Source organism: Thalassophryne amazonica, chromosome 21 (genome assembly GCF_902500255.1).
Source record: "Thalassophryne amazonica chromosome 21, fThaAma1.1, whole genome shotgun sequence".
In the NCBI taxonomy this organism is placed as follows: Eukaryota; Metazoa; Chordata; class Actinopteri; order Batrachoidiformes; family Batrachoididae; genus Thalassophryne; species Thalassophryne amazonica.
Window position 1 is genome coordinate 19,949,783 of NC_047123.1, and position 23,667 is coordinate 19,973,449.

General features: G+C 41.3%; 1 protein-coding gene across 4 annotated transcripts; it reads left to right on the top strand.

Moving 5' to 3' along the window:
• The first annotated feature begins 744 nt into the window (after positions 1–744).
• LOC117503497 (protein RD3-like) lies at positions 745–22,492 on the top strand. Of its 4 annotated transcripts, none has more exons than XM_034162743.1 (4): positions 745–749; positions 7,677–7,688; positions 14,027–14,327; positions 21,951–22,492. In XM_034162743.1, the coding sequence occupies exons 3-4, from the start codon at positions 14,038–14,040 to the stop codon at positions 22,330–22,332; spliced, it is 672 nt and encodes a 223-aa protein (XP_034018634.1). In that variant the 5' UTR covers positions 745–749; positions 7,677–7,688; positions 14,027–14,037; the 3' UTR covers positions 22,333–22,492. The 4 variants fall into 4 exon arrangements, with proteins under 4 accessions (XP_034018634.1, XP_034018635.1, XP_034018632.1 ...); XM_034162744.1 differs by having other exon boundaries at positions 14,030–14,327; XM_034162741.1 differs by lacking the exon at positions 745–749 and having other exon boundaries at positions 7,496–7,688.
• Positions 22,493–23,667: the final 1,175 nt, after the last annotated feature.

The window sequence follows — 23,667 nt, forward strand, 5'->3', positions numbered from 1 at the left end:
TGTGTGTGTGTGTGTGTGTGTGTGTGTGTGTGTGTGTGTGTGTGTATTTGGGGTGTTTAGCGCAAAAGGTCGCACCTCTTTTGACAAACCGGACCAGCGTCACAGATCTCGTTTGAAGCGATATTTTTATGAGGTCCTGCTGTGTCCCTGGGTCCGAGGTGTCAGGCTAAATCCCCTGATCGATGATTACGTGTGTTTTTTGGGTCCACCATAAAACCTGATACCTGTGGGTAATGAGCTTGTTTTGGAGGCTGGTCCAGTTTTCCTGTCCTGCTCCCTGCTGCAGTGTTTTTCCTTCATTCCAGCCGCTGACCGGAGCAGACGTTCATTCTCTCGGAATGAACTTTTCTTTTTCTTCAGAGTCCGAAAGTCTTTCACGGCAAGTGATTTAAGTAATCTTTTGATAGAAATGCTTCTGTTTTTTTGTTTTTTTTAAAAGATCCTCGGCGGTAAACATTTTTTAAATGATGTTTTTTTGTTAGATATAGAGCCCCACGGTGAGAAAAGTTTATTCTGATGGAGCAGAAGAATTCGGCCTGACAAATTAACCCCAGAGGATCATTTAGACGACACGACGCGCCAGGGACAGACTCTCCTTTATGACGTAAGAAAATCAGCTCCTAACTTTTTAAAGTGTAAATATTTCATTAATAAGTATGGTCTGTGTTACAGTTTGTGGATATTCTGTTAGGAGTTTATTTAACGCTGTTTAATCAAGTTTTTTTCCCCCAGACACAGCAGCAGAGATAGTAAACCCTCTGAAATCTCATTTATATTAAAAATACAGGTTAATAACGCGGAGCTGGTGTGTTCTAACCGACGGAGGTCTGTCGAACCGTCAACAGGGCGCCGCGGGGACGGACTCGTGTTACACGGTAAGAAGAAAAAAATCACATCATGACGTTTTTTTTTTTAAAGTGTAGGCTAAATATTTAATAAGTCGCATCTTTTCTTTCAGTTTGTGGCGAGACGTGACCGTCGCTCCTGCAAGATGCCCGGAGGTTCGAGGATATTTTGGACTGGTATTAATGAATGTTTTTGACAGAGAATAATTGCGATGCATAAAAAGTTTATTCTGGTTTAACGAGAAGAAGAAGACAAATGAAGCCCAGAGGGTTATTAGATGACACGGGGAGCCGGAGAGAGAGTCGCCTTCATGAGGTAAGAAAAAAAGAAAAACAATGATTTAGTAATATGACTAAAGTTTTTAAAGGTCCATAAAGTAAGAAAAAAAAACATATTGGCTATATAATGTCAGACGATTCCCCACTCAGCCAAAAATTTATGCAAACAGTCAGCATCAGCTCGAAAAGTAGAAGTTTTTGTGGAACTTTTCACAACCAAATAAGCGTTTAAAGCGTAAAACCCTCCGCCAGTTAGATTTCTCAATAAATGACCACCGACTGTTTCTATCAAAGATACGGCGTGTGAATTGTAAAAATTACAGCTTCTGTGTGTTTTCAGTGGAACTTCTGCAAAACAACCGCATTTAAATCTTTATCCACGTTAAAACGACTTGAGATTTATAATTATACGCTCTGAACAAATGCACAGATTCTACATGACACACTTTCCTCTTGTCACACTGACAGCAGTGTGTCGGCTCACAGACTGTTAATGTTTTTGACAGAATTGGTCGGAAATGTGCAACTTTCAAGTGCCTGGTGCAGCTTTTTACAAATCATAAAACAGCGGAGTAACAACAGCGAGTTTTAACATTAGAACTCTTACCCTCCTGATGTTGGTCAACTCGTGTATTTCAGATTCATTTTAATAAATGTTCACCTTTCTGTAGCAGTTGTTAGCTAAACTAGTTTGTTCATAATTACAAGCGGTTTTTAAAAACACGTTGTACAATTTTTACTGCGGATTATTCGCTGTTTAGGGTATTTCTACATGCCTTACACTGTAAAAAATAATAAGTTGACTTTACTAAAAATGAAAATAATCAAAAAATGCAAACTTGCTGCCTTACAAAGTAATTTATGTTGTCTTGAAGCAGATTTGATTACCTTAATTATTGCGAGTGTGCAGTACTCAAATACACTTAAAATCTAGATTACAGTAACTTGTTTATTTTGCTGTACTGAAAAAATTAAATTACAGTAATGTATTTACTGTGAGCATCCAGCAAGTGACGGCTTAATTCTCAAAATAGTTTTGTTCATTCATCATATTCAGGTCAACTTAATTTTCTTGAAGCTACAGCTTGAAAACTGAGTCTGGTTAACTTAATTCGTTTGTATGTTAGGATGCATTTACAGTGTACAGAGAGAGTGCGGCTCAAACCAAAGTCAAATTCCATGTATTCTGTGGATACTTGGCCATTAAAAGCTGTTCTGATTCAGATTCTGATAAACCAGAAAATGCTGATGAACCCGGTTTTATTTGAAACTTCAAAGTTGTTGCTTCAGTTCTCCATCATTCAGTTATCTGTGATTTTCAGGGAACACTTGACATAAAATGCTGACGGCTGATTTTCATATTAAAAGAATAGATGTCTCCCTTTTGGAAAGTCTCCCAAGAAATCTGATCAGAGAATCTTGATGTCTTCAGGGTGTATTAAAAACTAACCAGGAGAAAGCTGCTTTCAAGAACAGTTTCAGTTATTTATTAACCCACTTCAGATGTTTCTTGGTCAGAATGAGGTGGTAAAGCAGGAACCTGCAGCAATACAAGTGAGCAAAGAAAATGTTTAGATTTAGGACTTAACATCCAAGCTGCTGACATGTGAACGTTACCGTGAAGTGTTGAGTGTTATGTGTCGGACGCAGCCCGGAGAACCGACCAGCGTTTGAAGGACCCAGTATAAAATAAGCAGAGCACGGTACAAAGGATAACAGAGTTTAATGAACATAACAGTGCTGTGAAAAAACAAATAAGTGCGCGGTCTGGCGTGGCGGATTTGCGGTGTGCTCCCAGCAGCACAAAACGGTCCGGAGCCAGAACCAGTTCGGACCCAAGGACCCCGCCAACACCCCCCAGGTGGCCGCGACAAACCGAGTCTGTGAAAGAAGAAATCATCATGTGAGTCCACACTCTACACACAGAGGGACCGCTCAAAGGTATACAAACAGCAAACACTTCCTGGCTTAATTACTAATCAGCTTCCCACCCCAGGCATAGAACACCCTGTTCACAAAACTCCACTGCAGTGGAAGCTGATTAAACGACTACATACAGCTCAATATAATAAGGTGTGAGGGACACCACATTTACTGACTGTATAAATGTTAGTCACAAAATCTAACGTACCTCAGGAAGTGTGCTGACGAGCGTGAGACCTCACCCCCTCCTCTTTCACAGACCATGCATCAAACCTGGACGTTCTCTGCATCCACTGATGATGAGATGGCTCCCGAGACGATGATCTCACCCGTCTGGTCACAAGGTCGAGTCTCTGGCAAATACACACTGTGCACTCCAGACTTAAATGCCACCATGTTCCAATCCATGTAGATGCACCACAGCTGTGAGTCCTGACGAGCCGCAGGTGATCAGCCTCAGGTGATCAGGGTGAGGTCCTGATAAACTCAGCTACACAGCCACTCAGCCCCAAATGCAAGCCACCTGGAAGGAAAAACAAAAGACAGGACAGAAAACAGAAACAAAAGGCAGCCAGCCCCCCCAGCCACACAACATTGAGATAAGGATTTGATGTTTGAATCCCAAAATGTGTAAAATATAATAAGTTGACTTTACAAAAAAAATATGCGAACTTGTTGCCTTAAAAAAGTGGCTTTGAGCAGACTCGCCATAGGGGAGTTGAGTTTATTATACGCAGCTGGAGACACAATAATCATCTATCAGCTAATTTACCGCGACAGCCTGATGGTTACCCTTTAATAAACATGAACGTATGCTTTTTTTCTTCATGTAAGTGGACCAAATTTGTGTTTAATAAGCATGAACATATGCTTTTTTCTTCAGGTAACTGGAACAAATACCTTTTTTCTTAACGTATGCTGTGTTTAATAAACATGAACGCACATCACCATTTATTTTGCTGTTTGACTTTAAAACATCATGCAACCATTTTTCAAACCATACAACTGGAACAGCAAAATCCTGAAAGTCATTAGGTAGTGAAAAATTCTCTGTTTAGGTTTCATGTTTAATTTGTTAGGTTTCATGTCTCATTTGTTTATATTAGGGTTTTAGTGCAATTCGAACTGCGTAACAAATTGGATACATACATTTACAACTGGTGTGTTTAGATGGTGGAATAAAAAAATAACAAAATAACAAAAGAGTTTCACATTTCATTGCATTGTAATCATGTTGAGATTTTGAACATAGAAGGAAAAACAATTAGACAACATGGATTCAGTAAGAAAATATATAACTATTATTATTTGTTACAGGGTGAGACCCCCCCCCCCCCCCACACACACACACACATAAAAACTCAGAACCCATAAAAATTGTAATAAATCCTACAAAAACATCATCTTCCCCAACATGTCCTGATCAACCAAGGAAAAAACAATTTGGCTGGAGGCCTGTTTTGCCAATACATCATACCATGTGGAACATAATGTTGAAAGAACATGACTTTTATGCAAAGCAACCAAGGTAACTGAAAAGAAATCAGATCTTTGTTGGGTTTATTACAATTTTTATGGATTGTGGGTTTTTGGGGGGTCACTCTGTATTACTATTATTATTATTAGTAGTAGTAGTACATAGTATTATGAGGTCCAGATAAAGTATTAAAACGCCTTAAAGTCTCTGGTATGGTATGTAAATGCTCTTGGTGAATGTAGAAGGACAAAAATGGAAATATAACAAAACACCAGATTGACCATACTGTAACAAACCCAAGCTGCAGAATTAATGCTTGTCCAAGTCTTCTGGTCTGGTAAAATGTCCTGTTGGACACGTTAAAGTCATCACCTGTCTGATTCACAGTCAGCGTTGGATTAAACACCATAAGATACGTAACCCTTTGTTATTGCAAATTCAAACAAAGGCTACATATCTGCAAAGATGTATGTATGTATGCTAGGAGTATGGAGCTAAATCCAGGCCAAACGTTTTGTAATCTGAAAATAAAAAAAGATTGAAAAAATTAATTTTGAAACTGAAAATTCAATGTTTGTTCTTATTTCAGTTTCAAAATTTATTTTTTCAATCTTTTTTTTTTATTTTCAGATTACAAAACTTTTGGCCTGGATTTAGCTCCATAAAAATGTGACCATCTTAAATTGTGCCAACTCTTTACTGAAGAAAGTCCTTTCTGTGGAGGTCTGTGAGACCACCATGCTGCAGGTGATCTCACGGATAGGCGGATTTGTAGCAAAATGTGGGCCAAAATATTGTACAACACACTTGTCTAAACTCCTGTGTTGCATCAGAACACGCAGGTTTATGAGAAATGTGCCAAACAGCGAAGTGCAGTGACGCACTGTCAGCATCCTTACGGCCGCTCAGTGAGGTCAGATTACTTCAGAGGATTAAAGCTGTCATCTGTTGGGATTACAGAGAGAGCGTACCAGCCCATACGTCACCTGAAAACTGAGGTGAACACACAGACACACACTGACATGTACCTGGATTGTGATGCTTTTTCCACTTTGATCCAGTCTATTATGGATTCATCTTTATCCCAGACCAACTAATACCTGAGTAACGCTGAGGGTATTCTCAAATGTATTGGTACACCTTTTTTTTTACGTTTGTCATGACTATTCATGATTAGTACCTCAAAGTTTAAAAAATATAACACAATGCTAAGATACCCTCAGCCGTATAAGCATGTAATCATTGAAAGAGTGTACAGAAAGAATGTGACCTTTTGACCCCTTAGAATAGGTCAAGGTTACCCATCTTTGATCTTGCCCAAGGGCTGTCTCCCAAGAATGCTCCCTGTGAATTTGAAGACTCTGGCAATAATAGGACTGGAGTTATGCTGAGCACAAACAGACAGACAGACAGACGCAAAGTCTTCCCAATACCCAATGGCCATATTCCAAATGACTGCATTTCTTAAATGGTTAATGCAATACTTTCACTAAACAACTTGATTTAAAGAAGAAACTGTTCACCAGAAGCACATCTTGGTTGTTTCATTTCACCTCCTTTGTGATGGTGTACAGAGGTAAAATGACAAAAAATTGCTACCATCTAAATATTCATGGACCTGACTGCAGGTAATTCAATTTCAAATTATTTAGTTTATAAAGCACCAAATCACAATAAAGAAGCCTCAAGGCGCTTCACACAAGTAAGGTCTAACCTTACCAACCCCTAGAGCAAGCACACAGGCGACAGTGGTAAGAAAAAACTTCTTCTGATGATATTGAGGAAGAAACCCCCAGCAGACCAGACTCAGGGGGGTGATCCTCTGCTTAGGCCATTCTACCAAAAAGGTTTACAATACAGAACACAACACAACAACTGATGAGAGTCCATGCAGGCTTCCAGTCCACCATCGGGGTTGAAGTCATCGAGAAACTCGTTGGATCTGTTCCTACAGCGAGTCCGCCCCACGTCCACCACAGAAATCATCCAATCCAGCACGTGGATCCAGCCGCATCTTGGACAGAGAGAAAAAGAAAACAGAATCAGTCTGACAGAAACAAACTACACTTAAGGTATAATTCTTCAGCATCAAGCAACAGGAAAGCAGAAGAAATACTAATGTGATCGCTGACCACTAGCCCTAACTTCAGTAACAGACCCAGACTTTAGCTAAAGTTGAGGCTGAGACCTGTTCCATTACTAATAAAATTAATTTAAAAAGGTCGAAGCATAGTACCATACTATGCCCGTACGCAATTAAGTCAGAAACTATAGTAAATCTGAGTAGAGCAGGCTGTCTGTGCAAGAAGACTAGTGAGGGATGCCACCGAGACACCCGGGTATCTCTAAAGGAGTTCTAGGCATCTGTGGATTTCTGTTTCAGGTCAAATCTAAGGCCAGTGTTTCTTTTTTTTTTTTTTTAAGAAAATCCTCTGTCGATATATTTTTCTTTACAAGGAGAAAGATGATATTGGATGGACGGGGTGCTGAAGAACACGTATTTGCAGATCTGCTCACACCTACACAGAATAAAGCAGCAAACCTTGATATCCGCCTACACGCGACCGCCTCCGTCTCTTTGTATCTGCATCTGAACGAACACTTCCAGCCATGAGGCGCCCTTTGAACCCTGCCATAATCCATGCTTCAGTGTCCTGCATCATTATCTGAATGAAGATAATTGACACAGATGCTGCTCTCTCAGCTGACCCCCCCCCCCCCCCCCACCCCCCATCCCTCCCCATCTACATTGTGTCTCTTTGATTGATCTCACTCGCCTCCTCTCCATCCTCCTCTCGGGCTGCTTTTCAGCCGATGGAGTTTAACTGTCGACAAATAGGCTTAGGAGGGGTCGCTATGGCAACGAGTAAGCGCTCAAATGCTACATAAGCACTTCATCGAAGGGCCGCGAACCAGGCGGTGGTGCCCCCCAACCTCCAGAAACAAGTCAAGGCAGGCCAGAGGAGGAGGAGGAAGAGGAGGGAGGAGAGGAGTGAAGGGGAGTGCTTCTTCTTTCTTCAGCTGTCTGTTCTCTCTTCAGCATCCGTCTGTCTGATTTCAGATTTTTCAGATTCTGCTTTTCGGTGATTTTGTTTCTTGTGGACTCCACAACAAAACTGAAGAAACAGAAAAAGACAAAGAACAAGGAGGAGGAGGAGGAGGAGGTAATACGAAGCTTTTGTTCTGCTTTTATTTCACATTCTGCTTTGACAGTATCAGCAGTGAGCTGGATCTCTGTTGAAGGCAGCGATCAGTGATGATTTAATGGATGGAAAAAAAAATCGATGAAAAGTTTGATTGTCCAGAAAGTTGTGGGGCATTTATTATTATGAAATGAAATTAAGCTGCAGAGTCGATTTAATTCGACTTTTCAAATCAAGAATAAATCTGCAAACTCTTTATCTCGCCTCAACAGTATGGGGTCAAATCTGACACAGGGGTATATATCATCTATCTATGCGCAATCCGTTCTCTTGATGATGTTTATCTTTTGTTGCGTATTAAATTTCTACGTTCCTGAAACAACAGGTTGTTACATCACTAATTTTGTCACACAGATGCATCATGGATTCACGGTTCTTGAGTGTGTAGCTCGCCGGCACACTGTTGAGGGCAGTGGTTTAGTTTCAGATTTGTTATGTGTCGGACGCAGCCCGGAGAACCGACCAGCGTTTGAAGGACCCAGTATAAAATAAGCAGAGCACGGTACAAAGGATAACTGAATTTAATTACATAACAGTGATGTGATAAAAGATATAACAAATAAGTGCACGGTCTGGCGTGGTGGAAAAGCGGTGCACTCCCAGCAGCACTAACGGTCCAGAGCCAGAACCAGTTCGGACCCAAGGACCCCGCCGACACCCCCCAGGTGGCCGCGACAAACCGAGTCTGTGAAAGAAGAAATCATCATGTGAGTCCACACTCCACACACAGAGAGACCGCTCAAAGGTGTACAAACAGCAAACACTTCCTGGCTTAATTACTAATCAGCTTCCCACCCTGCAGGCATGGAACACCCTGTTCACAAACTCAACTGCAGTGGAAGCTGATTAAACGACTAACATAACAGCTCAATATAATAAGGTGTGAGGGACACCACATTTACTGACTGTATAAATGTTAGTCACAAAATCTAACGTACCTCAGGAAGTGTGCTGACGAGCGTGAGACCTCACCCCCTCCTCTTCACAGACCATGCATCAAACCTGGACGTTCTCTGCATCCACTGATGATGAGATGGCTCTCGAGACGACGATCTCACCCGTCTGGTCACAAGGTCGAGTCTCTGGCAAATACACACTGTGTACTCCAGACTTAAATGCCACCATGCTCCAATCCGTGTAGATGCACCACAGCTGTGAGTCCTGACGAGCCTCAGGTGATCAGGGTGAGGTCCTGATAACTCAGCCACACAGCCACTCAGTCCTAAACGCGTACCACCTGAAGGGAAAACAAAAGACAGAAACAGAAGACAGAAACAAAAAGGCAGCCAGGCCCCCCCAGCCATACAACAAGATTTGACTTTTTGTTGCAAAAGCTTTTTTTAGTGCATCTGTTCCGTTGGACTTATGGCATCAGAACAGATCCAGAATGTCAGTAGAGTCAGGTATCAAGCATGGACTGGAACCCTCAGGTGGACAACCTTGGGATTTAGGCGAGATGACAAGGACAGTTACAAAACAGAAGAGTGTTACTGCGTCACACTGTGGTACCTGAGCTGCACTGAAGAGAATTGGAGAGGCTTGGCCCCGATAGTTAAGTCTGCACAAAAGATTGTGGGAACCAAGGTCCCAAATCTGGCCACCTATGTAAGAACCTTAGTAACATTATCGAGGACTCTACCCACCTGGGACACAAATGGTTTGTCTCTCTTCCATCGGGCTAAAAGTATAAGACCTTCAGGACACACACAACCAGATGGAGGAACAGCTAATGGTTGGATCGTGTCTTTGGAGGGGTTAAATCCAGAGGACAAATTTCATTGTTTGTATCCGTGTACGCCACACAAGGACACATACAGTAGTGTTCAGAATAATAGTAGTGCTATGTGACTAAAAAGATTAATCCAGGTTTTGAGTATATTTCTTATTGTTACATGGGAAACAAGGTACCAGTAGATTCAGTAGATTCTCACAAATCCAACAAGACCAAGCATTCATGATATGCACACTCTTAAGGCTATGAAATTGTATTAGTAAAAAAAAAAAAAAAGTAGAAAAGGGGATGTTCACAATAATAGTAGCATCTGCTGTTGACGCTACAAACTCAAAACTATTATATTCAAACTGCTTTTTTTAGCAATCCTGTGAATCACTAAACTAGTATTTAGTTGTATAATCACAGTTTTTCATGATTTCTTCACATCTGCGAGGCATTAATTTTGTTGGTTTGGAACCAAGATTTTGCTTGTTTACTAGTGTGCTTTGGGTCATTGTCTTGTTGAAACACCCATTTCAAGGGCATGTCCTCTTCAGCATAAGGCAACATGACCTCTTCAAGTATTTTGACATATCCAAACTGATCCATGATACCTGGTATGCGATATATAGGCCCAACACCATAGTAGGAGAAACATGCCCATATCATGATGCTTGCACCACCATGCTTCACTGTCTTCACTGTGAACTGTGGCTTGAATTCAGAGTTTGGGGGTCGTCTCACAAACTGCCTGCAGCCCTTGGACCCAAAAAGAACAGTTTTACTCTCATCGGTCCACAAAATATTCCTCCATTTCTCTTTAGGCCAGTTGATGTGTTCTTTGGCAAATTGTAACCTCTTCTGCACATGTCTTTTATTTAACAGAGGGACTTTGCGGGGGATTCTTGCAAATAAATTAGCTTCACACAGGCGTCTTCTAACTGTCACAGCACGTACAGGTAACTCCAGACTGTCTTTGATCATCCTGGTGCTGATCAATGGGTGAGCCTTTGCCATTCTGGTTATTCTTCTATCTATTTTGATGGTTGTTTTCTGTTTTCTTCCACGCGTCTCTGTTTTTTTTTTTTTTGGTCCATTTTAAAGCATTGGAGATCATTGTAGATGAACAGCCTATAATTTTTTGCACCTGTGTATAAGTTTTCCCCTCTCCAGTCAACTTTTTAATCAAACTATGCTGTTCTTCTGAACAATGTCTTGAACGTCCCATTTTCCTCAGGCTTTCAAATAGAAAAGCATGTTCAACAGGTGCTGGCTTCATCCTTAAATAGGAGACACCTGATTCACACCTGTTTGTTCCACAAAATTGATGAACTCACTGACTGAATGCCACACTACTATTATTGTGAACACCCCCTTTTCTACTTTTTTTTTTACTAATAGCCCAATTTCATAGCCTTAAGAGTGTGCATATCATGAATGCTTGGTCTTGTTGGATTTGTGAGAATCTACTGAATCTACCGGTACCTTGTTTCCCATGTAACAATAAGAAATATACTCAAAACCTGGATTAATCTTTTTAGTCACACAGCACTACTATTATTCTGAACATTACTGTATGTAAAAATTTGAATGTACAATGACAACAGAGGCCCTTCTTTTTTTGTGCATTGCTATAAACTCTCTGTATTTACATTCATGAAGGCATCTCTTGACCGTATCTAGAGGGTTCTTGACTTGGTTAGATGTTTTGAAGGGGGTTTTTCTCCACCAAGGACAGAATTCTGTCTTCAGGGCCTTTTTGGTGTTGCTTAGCTCTCCAGTGCAATCTGCCTTTATAAGAATGCACCAAATTAGTCCACAATTTTTTTTATTTACTTATTTTTCAGCTTAATTATGGCCTCCATTTACATCAGCACCTCTTTAAATATCATATTGTTGTTTCAATGGACAAAAAACAACAACAACAACAACAACAACAATACTTGTAATCAACTCCATACTTTGAAATGTTAATGTATCCATTCTGACTTGTGTTGTCAAAGAATACAAATTAGCCCGACAACCGGCCCAGCTATGAACTGGGCTGATACTGGCCACCATTTTGGCACAAAACGACCAATAAGAGAGCAGCACTGGAATTCCCTCTCCTAAACGACCAATAGGAGAGCAGAGCTAGTGCCACAGCAACGTGAGACTGATGCATAGGCTGACGTCAATGTGTGGGCTGCCAACCAATCAAAGGCTAGGAGAAAGAGGCCAGTATCTGGCCCAATTCAGGGCCGGTTGTCCGGCTAAACACATTCAGGATGTCTTTAACTCTCTCTATGGTCTTTTGGTAATTTATTCAAGGTTGAAGTCCCCTTAGTCCCATCTACTGGATGGGAGTGTTTTATGCATTTTGACGGGGGCAGGGGGCGAGTGATGAGAGGAGACTCATTTCCCATAATGCCTTTTGGCGCGTGTGGTGTTTAACACTCAAACTTTCAGAATTAGAACATTACTTTAAAAGATATGCGTGATATTTTCACTTTGTAAAAACTACAGAGTTGCCGTTAATGTTGATAAACTGTCTGGAATTAGTTTTGTTTATAAATGAAACCATGAGTGTAAAGTACCTTACTTTTGATGTCTCCCGCCACCGTCTGTGTTGTTATATGTGGAAAGTAAATGACACTTTCCCCCCCAGCTGGCAGGTTTTGCTGGGGAAGGACTGACTCCCCACAGCAGCCTGACTGTTCCAAAACACATAACAGACAGGAACTAACGTGTAATTTTAGGGTTTATAAATGTTTTTGACCATTAAGCACTCACTATACCAGTAAACAAATGCTAGTAGAGTGAAAGTTAGCTGAACTAAATTTAGCAGAAGCTAATTCGTCCTCTGATGGTTTTCAAAGTTAGCTGAAAAGCTAATCTGCTAATGAAAAAGTTAGCTTTGCTAATTAGCAGTTCGCGGAACTGTGCCCACTACGGCTGAACAATAATCAGATTAAAATTCTGGAGTTGCTGTGAGGTGTTGTATTTGGAATCTGACACTGTTATCTGTCAATATACAGCACATCCGGTATTCACATGGCTTCACTTTTTCCACATTTTGTTGTTACAGCCTTATTCCAAAATGGATGAAATTATTTATTTTCCTCAAAATTCTACACACAATACCCCATAATGACAATGTAAAAAACATTTACTTGAGATTCTTATTAATAATAAAAACATAAGAAATCACATACATAAATATTCACAGCCTTTGCCATGAAGCTCAAAATTGAGCTTAGATGCATCCTGTTTCCACTGATCATCTTTGAGATGTTTCTACAGCTTAACTGGAGTCCACCTGGGGTAAATTCAGCTGATTGAACATGATTTGGAAAGACACATACCTGTCTACATATAAGGTCCCACAGTTGACAGTGCATGTCAGAGCACAAATCAAGCATGAAGTCAAAGGAATTGTCTGTAGACAGGATTGTCTCAAGGCACAAATCTGGGGAAGGATACAGAAACATTTCTGCTGCTTTGAAGGTCCCAATGAGCACAGTGGCCTCCATCATCCGTAAATGTAAGAAGTTCAGATGCACCAGGACTCTTCTTAGAGCTGGCCACCTGTCTAAAAATGAGCAATCGGGGAGAAGGACCTTAGTCAGGGAGGTGAGCAAGAACCTGATGGTCACTCTGTCAGAGCTCTAGCATTCCTCTGTGGGGAGAGGAAAACTTTCCAGAAGGACAACCATCTCTGCAGCAATCCACCAATGATGCCTGTATGGTAGAGTTAGCAGACGGAAGCCACTCCTTAGTAAAAGGCACATGGCAGCTCACCTGGAGTTTGACAAAAGGCAGCTGAAGAACTCTCAGACTATGAGAAACAAAATTCTCTGGTCTGATGACAAAGATTGAACACTTTGGTGTGAATGCCAGGCGTCATGTTTGGAGGCAACCAGGCACCATCCATACAGTGAAGCATGGTGGTGGCAGCATCATGCTGTGGAGATGTTTTCAGAGGCAGGAACTGGGAGACTAGTCAGGATTGAGGGAAAGATGAATGCAGCAATGTACAGGGACATCCTTGACGAAAACCTGCTCCAGAGCGCTCTTGATCTCTGACTGGGGCGACAGTTCATTTTTCAGCAGGTCAATGACCCTAAGGACACAGCCAAGATATCAAAGGAGTGGCTTCAGGACAACTCTGTGAATTTCTTTGAGTGGCCGAGACCTGAATATGATTGAATATCTCTGGAGAGCTCTGAAAACAGCTGTGCACCGACGCTCCCCATCCAACCTGAGGGAGCTCGAGGTGCTGCAAAGAGGAATGGGCAAAACTGCCCAAAGATAGGTGCGCCATGCTTGTGGCATCATAGTCAAGAAGACTTGAGGCTGTAATTACTTTTATTTTTATTTTTTAATAAATTTGCAAAATTAAAAAAAGAAAAACCTTTTTCATGTTGTCATTATGGGGTGTTGTGAGTAGAATTTTGAGGGGGACAAATGAACTTCATCCATTCTGGAATAAGGCTGTAACATAAAATGTGGAAAAAGGGAAGCGCTGTGAATACTTTCCAGATGCACCGTATATTGATCTCAACATTCTCAGGCACGTCACGCTTTTGCTTTGCATTTCCCTCAGCAGGAAAGATCATGGCCTCCTGGTTCAGTTGGAACGAGCCTTATTCCCGGCGCCCCCGGCGGGATCCGGCTGATGTAGTCACAGACACCCTGATGCTGGAGTTCAGCTGGCAGCTGAAGGACGCAGAGAGGCAGCAGAGAGAGAGGGAGAATGAGTACCGGCGTCTCAAGACAGGAGTGGACTACAGCTGGCTGGCCAGCACTCCTCGCTCCTCCTTCAACATCAGCACTGGGGAGCGGCTGGGCCTGGAGGAGCTCTGTTCCAAAGTGCCACCATCCTGCTGCGGCCTGGTCTTACTGAAGTGAGGCGGCATCCTGCTGCAAATTTCCCCTCAGTCAGATTTTTGCACCAACTGTAGTCTTAATTTTGAAGCAGATATGTAATGAATCTTCAAAACCTATCACAAGATGATGGAACTATAAGTGGCTCTTTACATCCTGTTAAGTTGATCTTTTCAGTCTTTAATGAAAAGAATGAATGAATGGACAGCTAGGCAGCATTTAAAGCAACTTTTTTGATTGTTTTCAGAGTTTTGCAGTGTAAAAAACAAACTAACTGGGATATGATGTGAGAGACGGCATCCATCCCACTTTGGATGGAGCAGCTCTCATTTCTAGAAATCTGGCCAATTTTCTTAAATCCTCCAAACCGTGACTATCCAGGGTTGGGACCAGGAAGCAGAGTTGTAGTCTTACACACCCCTCTGCAGCTTCTCTCCCCCTGCCATCCCCTCATTACCCCATCCCCGTAGAGACGGTGCCGGCTCCCAGACCACCAACAACCAGTAAAAATCTATTTAAGCATAAAAATTCAAAAAGAAAAAATAATATAGCACCTTCAACTGCACCACAGACTAAAACAGTTAAATGTGGTCTATTAAACATTAGGTCTCTCTCTTCTAAGTCCCTGTTAGTAAATGATATAGAATGATGACTCTTAGTCTTGTCCATCCAAATTGGAAGTCCAAAAATCCAGTTTTATTTGTTATTATCTATCGTCCACCTGGTCGTTACTGTGAGTTTCTCTGTGAATTTTCAGACCTTTTGTCTGACTCAGTGCTTAGCTCAGATAAGATAATTATAGTGGGCGATTTTAACATCCACACAGATGCTGAGAATGACAGCCTCAACACTGCATTTAATCTATTATTAGACTCTATTGGCTTTGCTCAAAATGTAAATGAGTCCACCCACCACTTTAATCATATCTTAGATCTTGTTCTGACTTATGGTATGGAAATTGAAGACTTAACAGTATTCCCTGAAAACTCCCTTCTGTCTGATCATTTCTTAATAACATTTACATTTACTCTGATGGACTACCCAGCAGTAGGGAATAAGTTTCATTACACTAGAAGTCTTTCAGAAAGCGCTGTAACTAGGTTTAAGGATATGACTCCTTCTTTATGTTCTCTAATGCCATTTACCAACACAGACCTCTAATTTCCTGCTTTTAAACTCAGATAAAACTGAAGTTATTGTACTTGGCCCCACAAATCTTAGAAACATGGTGTCTAACCAGATCCTTACTCTGGATGGCATTACCCTGACCTCTAGTGATACTGTGAGAAATCTTGGAGTCATTTTTGATCAGGATATGTCATTCAAAGCGCATATTAAACAAATATGTAGGACTGCTTTTTTGCATTTACGCAATATCTCTAAAATTAGAAAGGTCTTGTCTCAGAGCGATGCTGAAAAACTAATTAATGCATTTATTTCCTCTAGGCTGGACTATTGTAATTCATTATTATCAGGTTGTCCTAAAAGTTCCCTGAAAAGCCTTCAGTTAATTCAAAATGCTGCAGCTAGAGTACTGACGGGGACTAGAAGGAGAGAGCATATCTCACCCATATTGGCCTCTCTTCATTCACTTCCTGTTAATTCTAGAATAGAATTTAAAATTCTTCTTCTTACTTATAAGGTTTTGAATAATCAGGTCCCATCTTATCTTAGGGACCTCATAGTACCATATCACCCCAATAGAGCGCTTCGCTCTCAGACTGCAGGCTCACTGCGGTATTGTATCACTTCCTGTTCCGGAGCACAGCGGTGTTTTTCTGTATCTGTTAGCTGTTTAATCTGCGCAGTTAGATTGATCTAGTTATCTAGATTACGATTTGTTTCCCAGTGTAATCTTTACGTGCCTTAACTAAAGCACTCCTTCTGCTGAATCACCTCTAAATTATTTACACATTATTCACTTTGCGTGTTTTTAGGAATCCGCTAGCTTAGCATAGCTACTAGCTCTTAGCCGATTTAGCATGGCGGCTTATCCTGTCTCTCCCGCACTTTTCTGCTCTGGGTGTGAAATGTTTAGTTATTCCTCGGCCTCCTTTAGCAGTAACGGTACTTGTAATAAGTGTAGCTTATTTGTAGCTTTGGAGGCCAGGCTGGGCGAATTGGAGACTCGGCTCCGCACCGTGGAAAATTCTACAGCTAGCCAGGCCCCTGTAGTCGGTGCGGACCAAGGTAGCTTAGCCGCCGTTAGTTACCCCCTGGCAGATCCCGAGCAGCCGGGAAAGCAGGCTGACTGGGTGACTGTGAGGAGGAAGCGTAGCCCTAAACAGAAGCCCCGTGTACACCGCCAACCCGTTCACATCTCTAACCGTTTTTCCCCACTCGACGACACACCCGCCGAGGATCAAACTCTGGTTATTGGCGACTCTGTTTGGCGAAATGTGAAGTTAGCGACACCAGCAACCATAGTCAATTGTCTTCCGGGGGCCAGAGCAGGCGACATTGAAGGAAATTTGAAACTGCTGGCTAAGGCTAAGCGTAAATTTGGTAAGATTGTAATTCACGTCGGCAGTAATGACACCCGGTTACGCCAATCGGAGGTCACTAAACTTAACATTAAATCGGTGTGTAACTTTGCAAAAACAATGACGGACTCTATAGTTTTCTCTGGGCCCCTCCCCAATCAGACCGGGAGTGACATGTTTAGCCGCATGTTCTCCTTGAATTGCTGGCTGTCTGAGTCTAGAGTTTCTAGAAATCTGGCCAATTTTCTTAAATCCTCCAAACCGTGACTATCCAGGGTTGGGACCAGGAAGCAGAGTTGTAGTCTTACACACCTCTCTGCAGCTTCTCTCCCCCTGCCATCCCCTCATTACCCCATCCCCGTAGAGACGGTGCCTGCTCCCAGACTACCAATAACCAGCAAAAATCTATTTAAGCATAAAAATTCAAAAAGAAAAAATAATATAGCACCTTCAACTGCACCACAGACTAAAACAGTTAAATGTGGTCTATTAAACATTAGGTCTCTCTCTTCTAAGTCCCTGTTGGTAAATGATATAATAATTGATCAACATATTGATTTATTCTGCCTTACAGAAACCTGGTTACAGCAGGATGAATATGTTAGTTTAAATGAGTCAACACCCCCGAGTCACACTAACTGTCAGAATGCTCGTAGCACGGGCCGGGGAGGAGGATTAGCAGCAATCTTCCATTCCAGCCTATTAATTAATCAAAAACCCAGACAGAGCTTTAATTCATTTGAAAGCTTGACTCTTAGTCTTGTCCATCCAAATTGGAAGTCCCAAAAACCAGTTTTATTTGTTATTATCTATCGTCCACCTGGTTGTTACTGTGAGTTTCTCTGTGAATTTTCAGACCTTTTGTCTGACTTAGTGCTTAGCTCAGATAAGATAATTATAGTGGGCGATTTTAACATCCACACAGATGCTGAGAATGACAGCCTCAACACTGCATTTAATCTATTATTAGACTCTATTGGCTTTGCTCAAAAAGTAAATGAGTCCACCCACCACTTTAATCATATCTTAGATCTTGTTCTGACTTATGGTATGGAAATAGAAGACTTAACAGTATTCCCTGAAAACTCCCTTCTGTCTGATCATTTCTTAATAACATTTACATTTACTCTGATGGACTACCCAGCAGTGGGAATAAGTTTCATTACACTAGAAGTCTTTCAGAAAGCGCTGTAACTAGGTTTAAGGATATGATTCCTTCTTTATGTTCTCTAATGCCATATACCAACACAGTGCAGAGTAGCTACCTAAACTCTGTAAGTGAGATAGAGTATCTCGTCAATAGTTTTACATCCTCATTGAAGACAACTTTGGATGCTGTAGCTCCTCTAAAAAAGAGAGCTTTAAATCAGAAGTGCCTGACTCCGTGGTATAACTCACAAACTCGTAGCTTAAAGCAGATAACCCGTAAGTTGGAGAGGAAATGGCGTCTCACTAATTTAGAAGATCTTCACTTAGCCTGGAAAAAGAGTCTGTTGCTCTATAAAAAAGCCCTCCGTAAAGCTAGGACATCTTTCTACTCATCACTAATTGAAGAAAATAAGAACAACCCCAGGTTTCTTTTCAGCACTGTAGCCAGGCTGACAAAGAGTGAGAGCTCTATTGAGCTGAGTATTCCATTAACTTTAACTAGTAATGACTTCATGACTTTCTTTGCTAACAAAATTTTAACTATTAGAGAAAAAATTACTCATAACCATCCCAAAGACGAATCGTTATCTTTGGCTGCTTTCAGTGATGCCGGTATTTGGTTAGACTCTTTCTCTCCGATTGTTCTGTCTGAGTTATTTTCATTAGTTACTTCATCCAAACCATCAACATGTTTATTAGACCCCATTCCTACCAGGCTGCTCAAGGAAGCCCTACCATTATTTAATGCTTCGATCTTAAATATGATCAATCTATCTTTGTTAGTTGGCTATGTACCACAGGCTTTTAAGGTGGCAGTAATTAAACCATTACTTAAAAAGCCATCACTTGACCCAGCTATCTTAGATAATTATAGGCCAATCTCCAACCTTCCTTTTCTCTCACAAATTCTTGAAAGGGTAGTTGTAAAACAGCTAACTGATCATCTGCAGAGGAATGGTCTATTTGAAGAGTTTCAGTCAGGTTTTAGAATTCATCATAGTACAGAAACAGCATTAGTGAAGGTTACAAATGATCTTCTTATGGCCTCGGACAGTGGACTCATCTCTGTGCTTGTTCTGTTAGACCTCAGTGCTGCTTTTGATACTGTTGACCATAAAATTTTATTACAGAGATTAGAGCATGCCATAGGTATTAAAGGCACTGCGCTGCGGTGGTTTGAATCATATTTGTCTAATAGATTACAATTTGTTCATGTAAATGGGGAATCTTCTTCACAGACTAAAGTTAATTATGGAGTTCCACAAGGTTATGTGCTAGGACCAATTTTATTCACTTTATACATGCTTCCCTTAGGCAGTATCATTAGACGGTATTGCTTAAATTTTCATTGTTACGCAGATGATACCCAGCTTTATCTATCCATGAAGCCAGAGGACACACACCAATTAGCTAAACTGCAGGATTGTCTTACAGACATAAAGACATGGATGACCTCTAATTTCCTGCTTTTAAACTCAGATAAAACTGAAGTTATTGTACTTGGCCCCACAAATCTTAGAAACATGGTGTCTAATCAGATCCTTACTCTGGATGGCATTACCCTGACCTCTAGTAATACTGTGAGAAATCTTGGAGTCATTTTTGATCAGGATATGTCATTCAAAGCGCATATTAAACAAATATGTAGGACTGCTTTTTTGCATTTACGTAATATCTCTAAAATCAGAAAGTTCTTGTCTCAGAGTGATGCTGAAAAACTAATTCATGCATTTATTTCCTCTAGGCTGGACTATTGTAATTCATTATTATCAGGTTGTCCTAAAAGTTCCCTAAAAAGCCTTCAGTTAATTCAAAATGCTGCAGCTAGAGTACTGACGGGGACTAGAAGGAGAGAGCATATCTCACCCATATTGGCCTCTCTTCATTGGCTTCCTGTTAATTCTAGAATAGAATTTAAAATTCTTCTTCTTACTTATAAGGTTTTGAATAATCAGGTCCCATCTTATCTTAGGGACCTCGTAGTACCATATCACCCCAATAGAGCGCTTCGCTCTCAGACTGCAGGCTTACTTGTAGTTCCTAGGGTTTGTAAGAGTAGAATGGGAGGCAGAGCCTTCAGCTTTCAGGCTCCTCTCCTGTGGAACCAGCTCCCAATTCAGATCAGGGAGACAGACACCCTCTCTACTTTTAAGATTAGGCTTAAAACTTTCCTTTTTGCTAAAGCTTATAGTTAGGGCTGGATCAGGTGACCCTGAACCATCCCCTAGTTATGCTGCTATAGACGTAGACTGCTGGGGGGTTCCCATGATGCACTGTTTCTTTCTTTTTGCTCTGTATGCACCACTCTGCATTTAATCATTAGTGATCGATCTCTGCTCCCCTCCACAGCATGTCTTTTTCCTGGTTCTCTCCCTCAGCCCCAACCAGTCCCAGCAGAAGACTGCCCCTCCCTGAGCCTGGTTCTGCTGGAGGTTTCTTCCTGTTAAAGGGAGTTTTTCCTTCCCACTGTAGCCAAGTGCTTGCTCACAGGGGGTCGTTTTGACCGTTGGGGTTTTACATAATTATTGTATGGCCTTGCCTTACAATATAAAGCGCCTTGGGGCAACTGTTTGTTGTAATTTGGCGCTATATAAAAAAATTGATTGATTGATTGACTTGTAGTTCCTAGGGTTTGTAAGAGTAAAATGGGAGGCAGAGCCTTCAGCTTTCAGGCTCCTCTCCTCTGGAACCAGCTCCTGATTTGGATCAGGGAGACAGACACCCTCTCTACTTTTAAGATTAGGCTTAAAACTTTCCTTTTTGCTAAAGCTTATAGTTAGGGCTGGATCAGGTGACCCTGAACCATCCCTTAGTTATGCTGCTATAGACTTAGACTGCTGGGGGGTTCCCATGATGCACTGAGTGTTTCTTTCTTTTTGCTCTGTATGCACCACTCTGCATTTAATCATTAGTGATTGATCTCTGCTCCCCTCCACAGCATGTCTTTTTCCTGGTTCTCTCCCTCAGCCCCAACCAGTCCCAGCAGAAGACTGCCCCTCCCTGAGCCTGGTTCTGCTGGAGGTTTCTTCCTGTTAAAAGGGAGTTTTTCCTTCCCACTGTCGCCAAGTGCTTGCTCACAGGGGGTCGTTTTGACCGTTGGGGTTTTTACGTAATTATTGTATGGCCTTGCCTTACAATATAAAGTGCCTTGGGGCAACTGTTTGTTGTGATTTGGCGCTATATAAATAAAATTGATTGATTGATTGATGATGTATTCGTAGGCTTTGAAAAAGCCTAGAATGCATCCTGTAAAATGTAGCAAGGGAGCACATGGTAACATGGAATGCATGCTGGTTAGACTCGTTAGATATGATGTATTCATAGGCTTTGAAAAAGCCTAGAATGCATCCTGTAAAATGTAGCAAGGGAGCACATGGTAAAATGGAATGCATTGGTATAGCGCTTTTTCATCTGCATCAGAAGCTCAAAGCGCTTTACAATTGTGACTCACATTCACCCAGACGCACTCACACGCCGATGTCAGGGTGTTGCCATGCAAGGCGCTCGCTACATCTACATAGAAAGAAAAATGACAATCGATGAATGAGTCTGATCCTTCCACAACTCAAACAGTAACCGCTATATCATCTTGTAAATCTCCAAATTAAAAATGGCACAATGGAGAGAAACTGTCTTATTCTAATTAAAAAGAAAAAAAATCTTTAAATGGTACCTGGTATACATCAGCACCAGTTTGAGAACCATGATTTTTGTGAAATAGAATATTGTACAGTTTATTACAAGAAAAGGCAAAAGAACATGAATTCCTGTCAATAAAGAAGTGAAAACATAAAGGGAAACAAAATTGTGACAAGCAATGGCAGAATGCAATATACAACCTCACCAATAGATGGAGCCAAATCCTACACATCACAAACAAGGACAGTGAAATGTAAATATAAATAATAGCAAAAAAATAAAATAATAAATCCCACTTTGTCTTCTGGTTTTCTAAACTGGCTGACAAACATTAAACCATACAAGCTGCCTTCTTTTTCTGACCCTCTGCAGGTTCAGGGAGGTCATGCAGGCCAACGAGCCTGACGTGCAGGAGGTGTCTTGTCTGTTCCGCTCAGTTCTCCTGGAGGCTCTGTATCACATGAAGGAGGAGCAGGAGGCACAGCGGCTCGCTCGCCAATGGAACAACAAACGCGCTATGAGTTTATCTCTCATGAACTTCAGGTCCCGGATCAAGATCAACCCTTTTGGAAGCACAGTGGGCCTGACCTCAGCTGCGGCTGAAGGGGCGGGGTTAAGCGACCTCAAAACAGTGTCGGAGGATGTGGAAAGAGGGATGGAGAGGGAGATGGCACAGAGGATGTGGAACATGCCGGACTTCAGATACAAAGGAACAACAGCAGTAAGATCGTCTGATGTGGGTCGATACCAGTAAAGACTGGACACAAAACAGAACAATGAACATGATCGCCGCTTCCTCATCCTACATTAATCACGAGACCACTCAGCATTTGACTCACTGCTGGAACTTTAATCTGAACAGTTCAAACGCACCGCGTCAAGTGTTTTTCTGGAGCGGAAACTTTTGAATTAAATCACATTTTTTCAGTTCTTATATTTCAACACAGACACTCTCTCAGGGCCGCTCACTAACTTTGTGGTACATGAACACGTATGATTTTACATCACTGTACAAAACGCGGCTTTACAGGTGATCTTAAATGATGTGAGATATTACAAGTTCTGGGACAATTTGAGAGAAAATGTTCACACCAACACTCAGGCCGAGTCTGTTTCTTCTCATACAGCACGGAAGGATTCTAGACAATGACAAACTTTAACAACCAATAAATGTTCTTCACTTCAGACAGGACACTGCTAAATGTTAAGAGCGGCACCATCTTTTTTCCTATTTAATTTTGCCAACAGTTTATAGTTATTCCTCTTCTTTTCCACAAAGTAATCTGAAACAAAAAGAATGTGTGTAAATCTGTCAACTGGTGTTGATACTCAGATGGGAAGAAAAGTGCAGATGTATTTTACTTCACTGCTGTATATTTCAATAAAATGGTGGAAAACTAAACATGGAGTTTGGATTATTACGACCATGTTATCGAACACAACGTGGGTCGTTCTAATGTTTTCTGACATGCTGATGAAGCTGTGGCCACCACAGCCAAACTAAAATAACAAAAACACAACAGTAAGTTGCCAACTCAAAAGAAAAAGAAAACAAAAGAAAGAAAAAAAAAAACAAAAAACAACAAACCAAAAAAGTTTTAAACACGTGATGTGTAAGACTGACAACTAGCAACACAACACAAAGGGCCCTATCTGTCACCCTGCAAATATCGTTAGTAGTTTATAAGACGCAAACCACCCAGGTTGTACAAGTACTAAATATCTGTGCGCACAGGGATACTCTTAAAACAAGGTGTGGTCCGGTGCATGGTTATTGGCAGGTGAAAGTGCACCAGAATTATTTATTTAGGCAATGCAATATTTAGATATGCCTTACATGGGTGGATTCAAAACATGTGCGCACTCCTTGTACACACAGGGAAAGAAATAAAAATCCAAACTCATGGATAAATGATTCCAATTCCTACGATAGCTTAGGTACAGTGGGGAGCCCGTCTCCCCTGATGGGACAGAGGAGATCAGATGGATGAAGAGAGAGGTGCTCAAATGCTTCACCTCAGTGAGCTTTGTTGGCCACTCATGGGTGGTTTTGTTTCTTGGCCAGAAAACCTTAAATTCACAGTCTAAA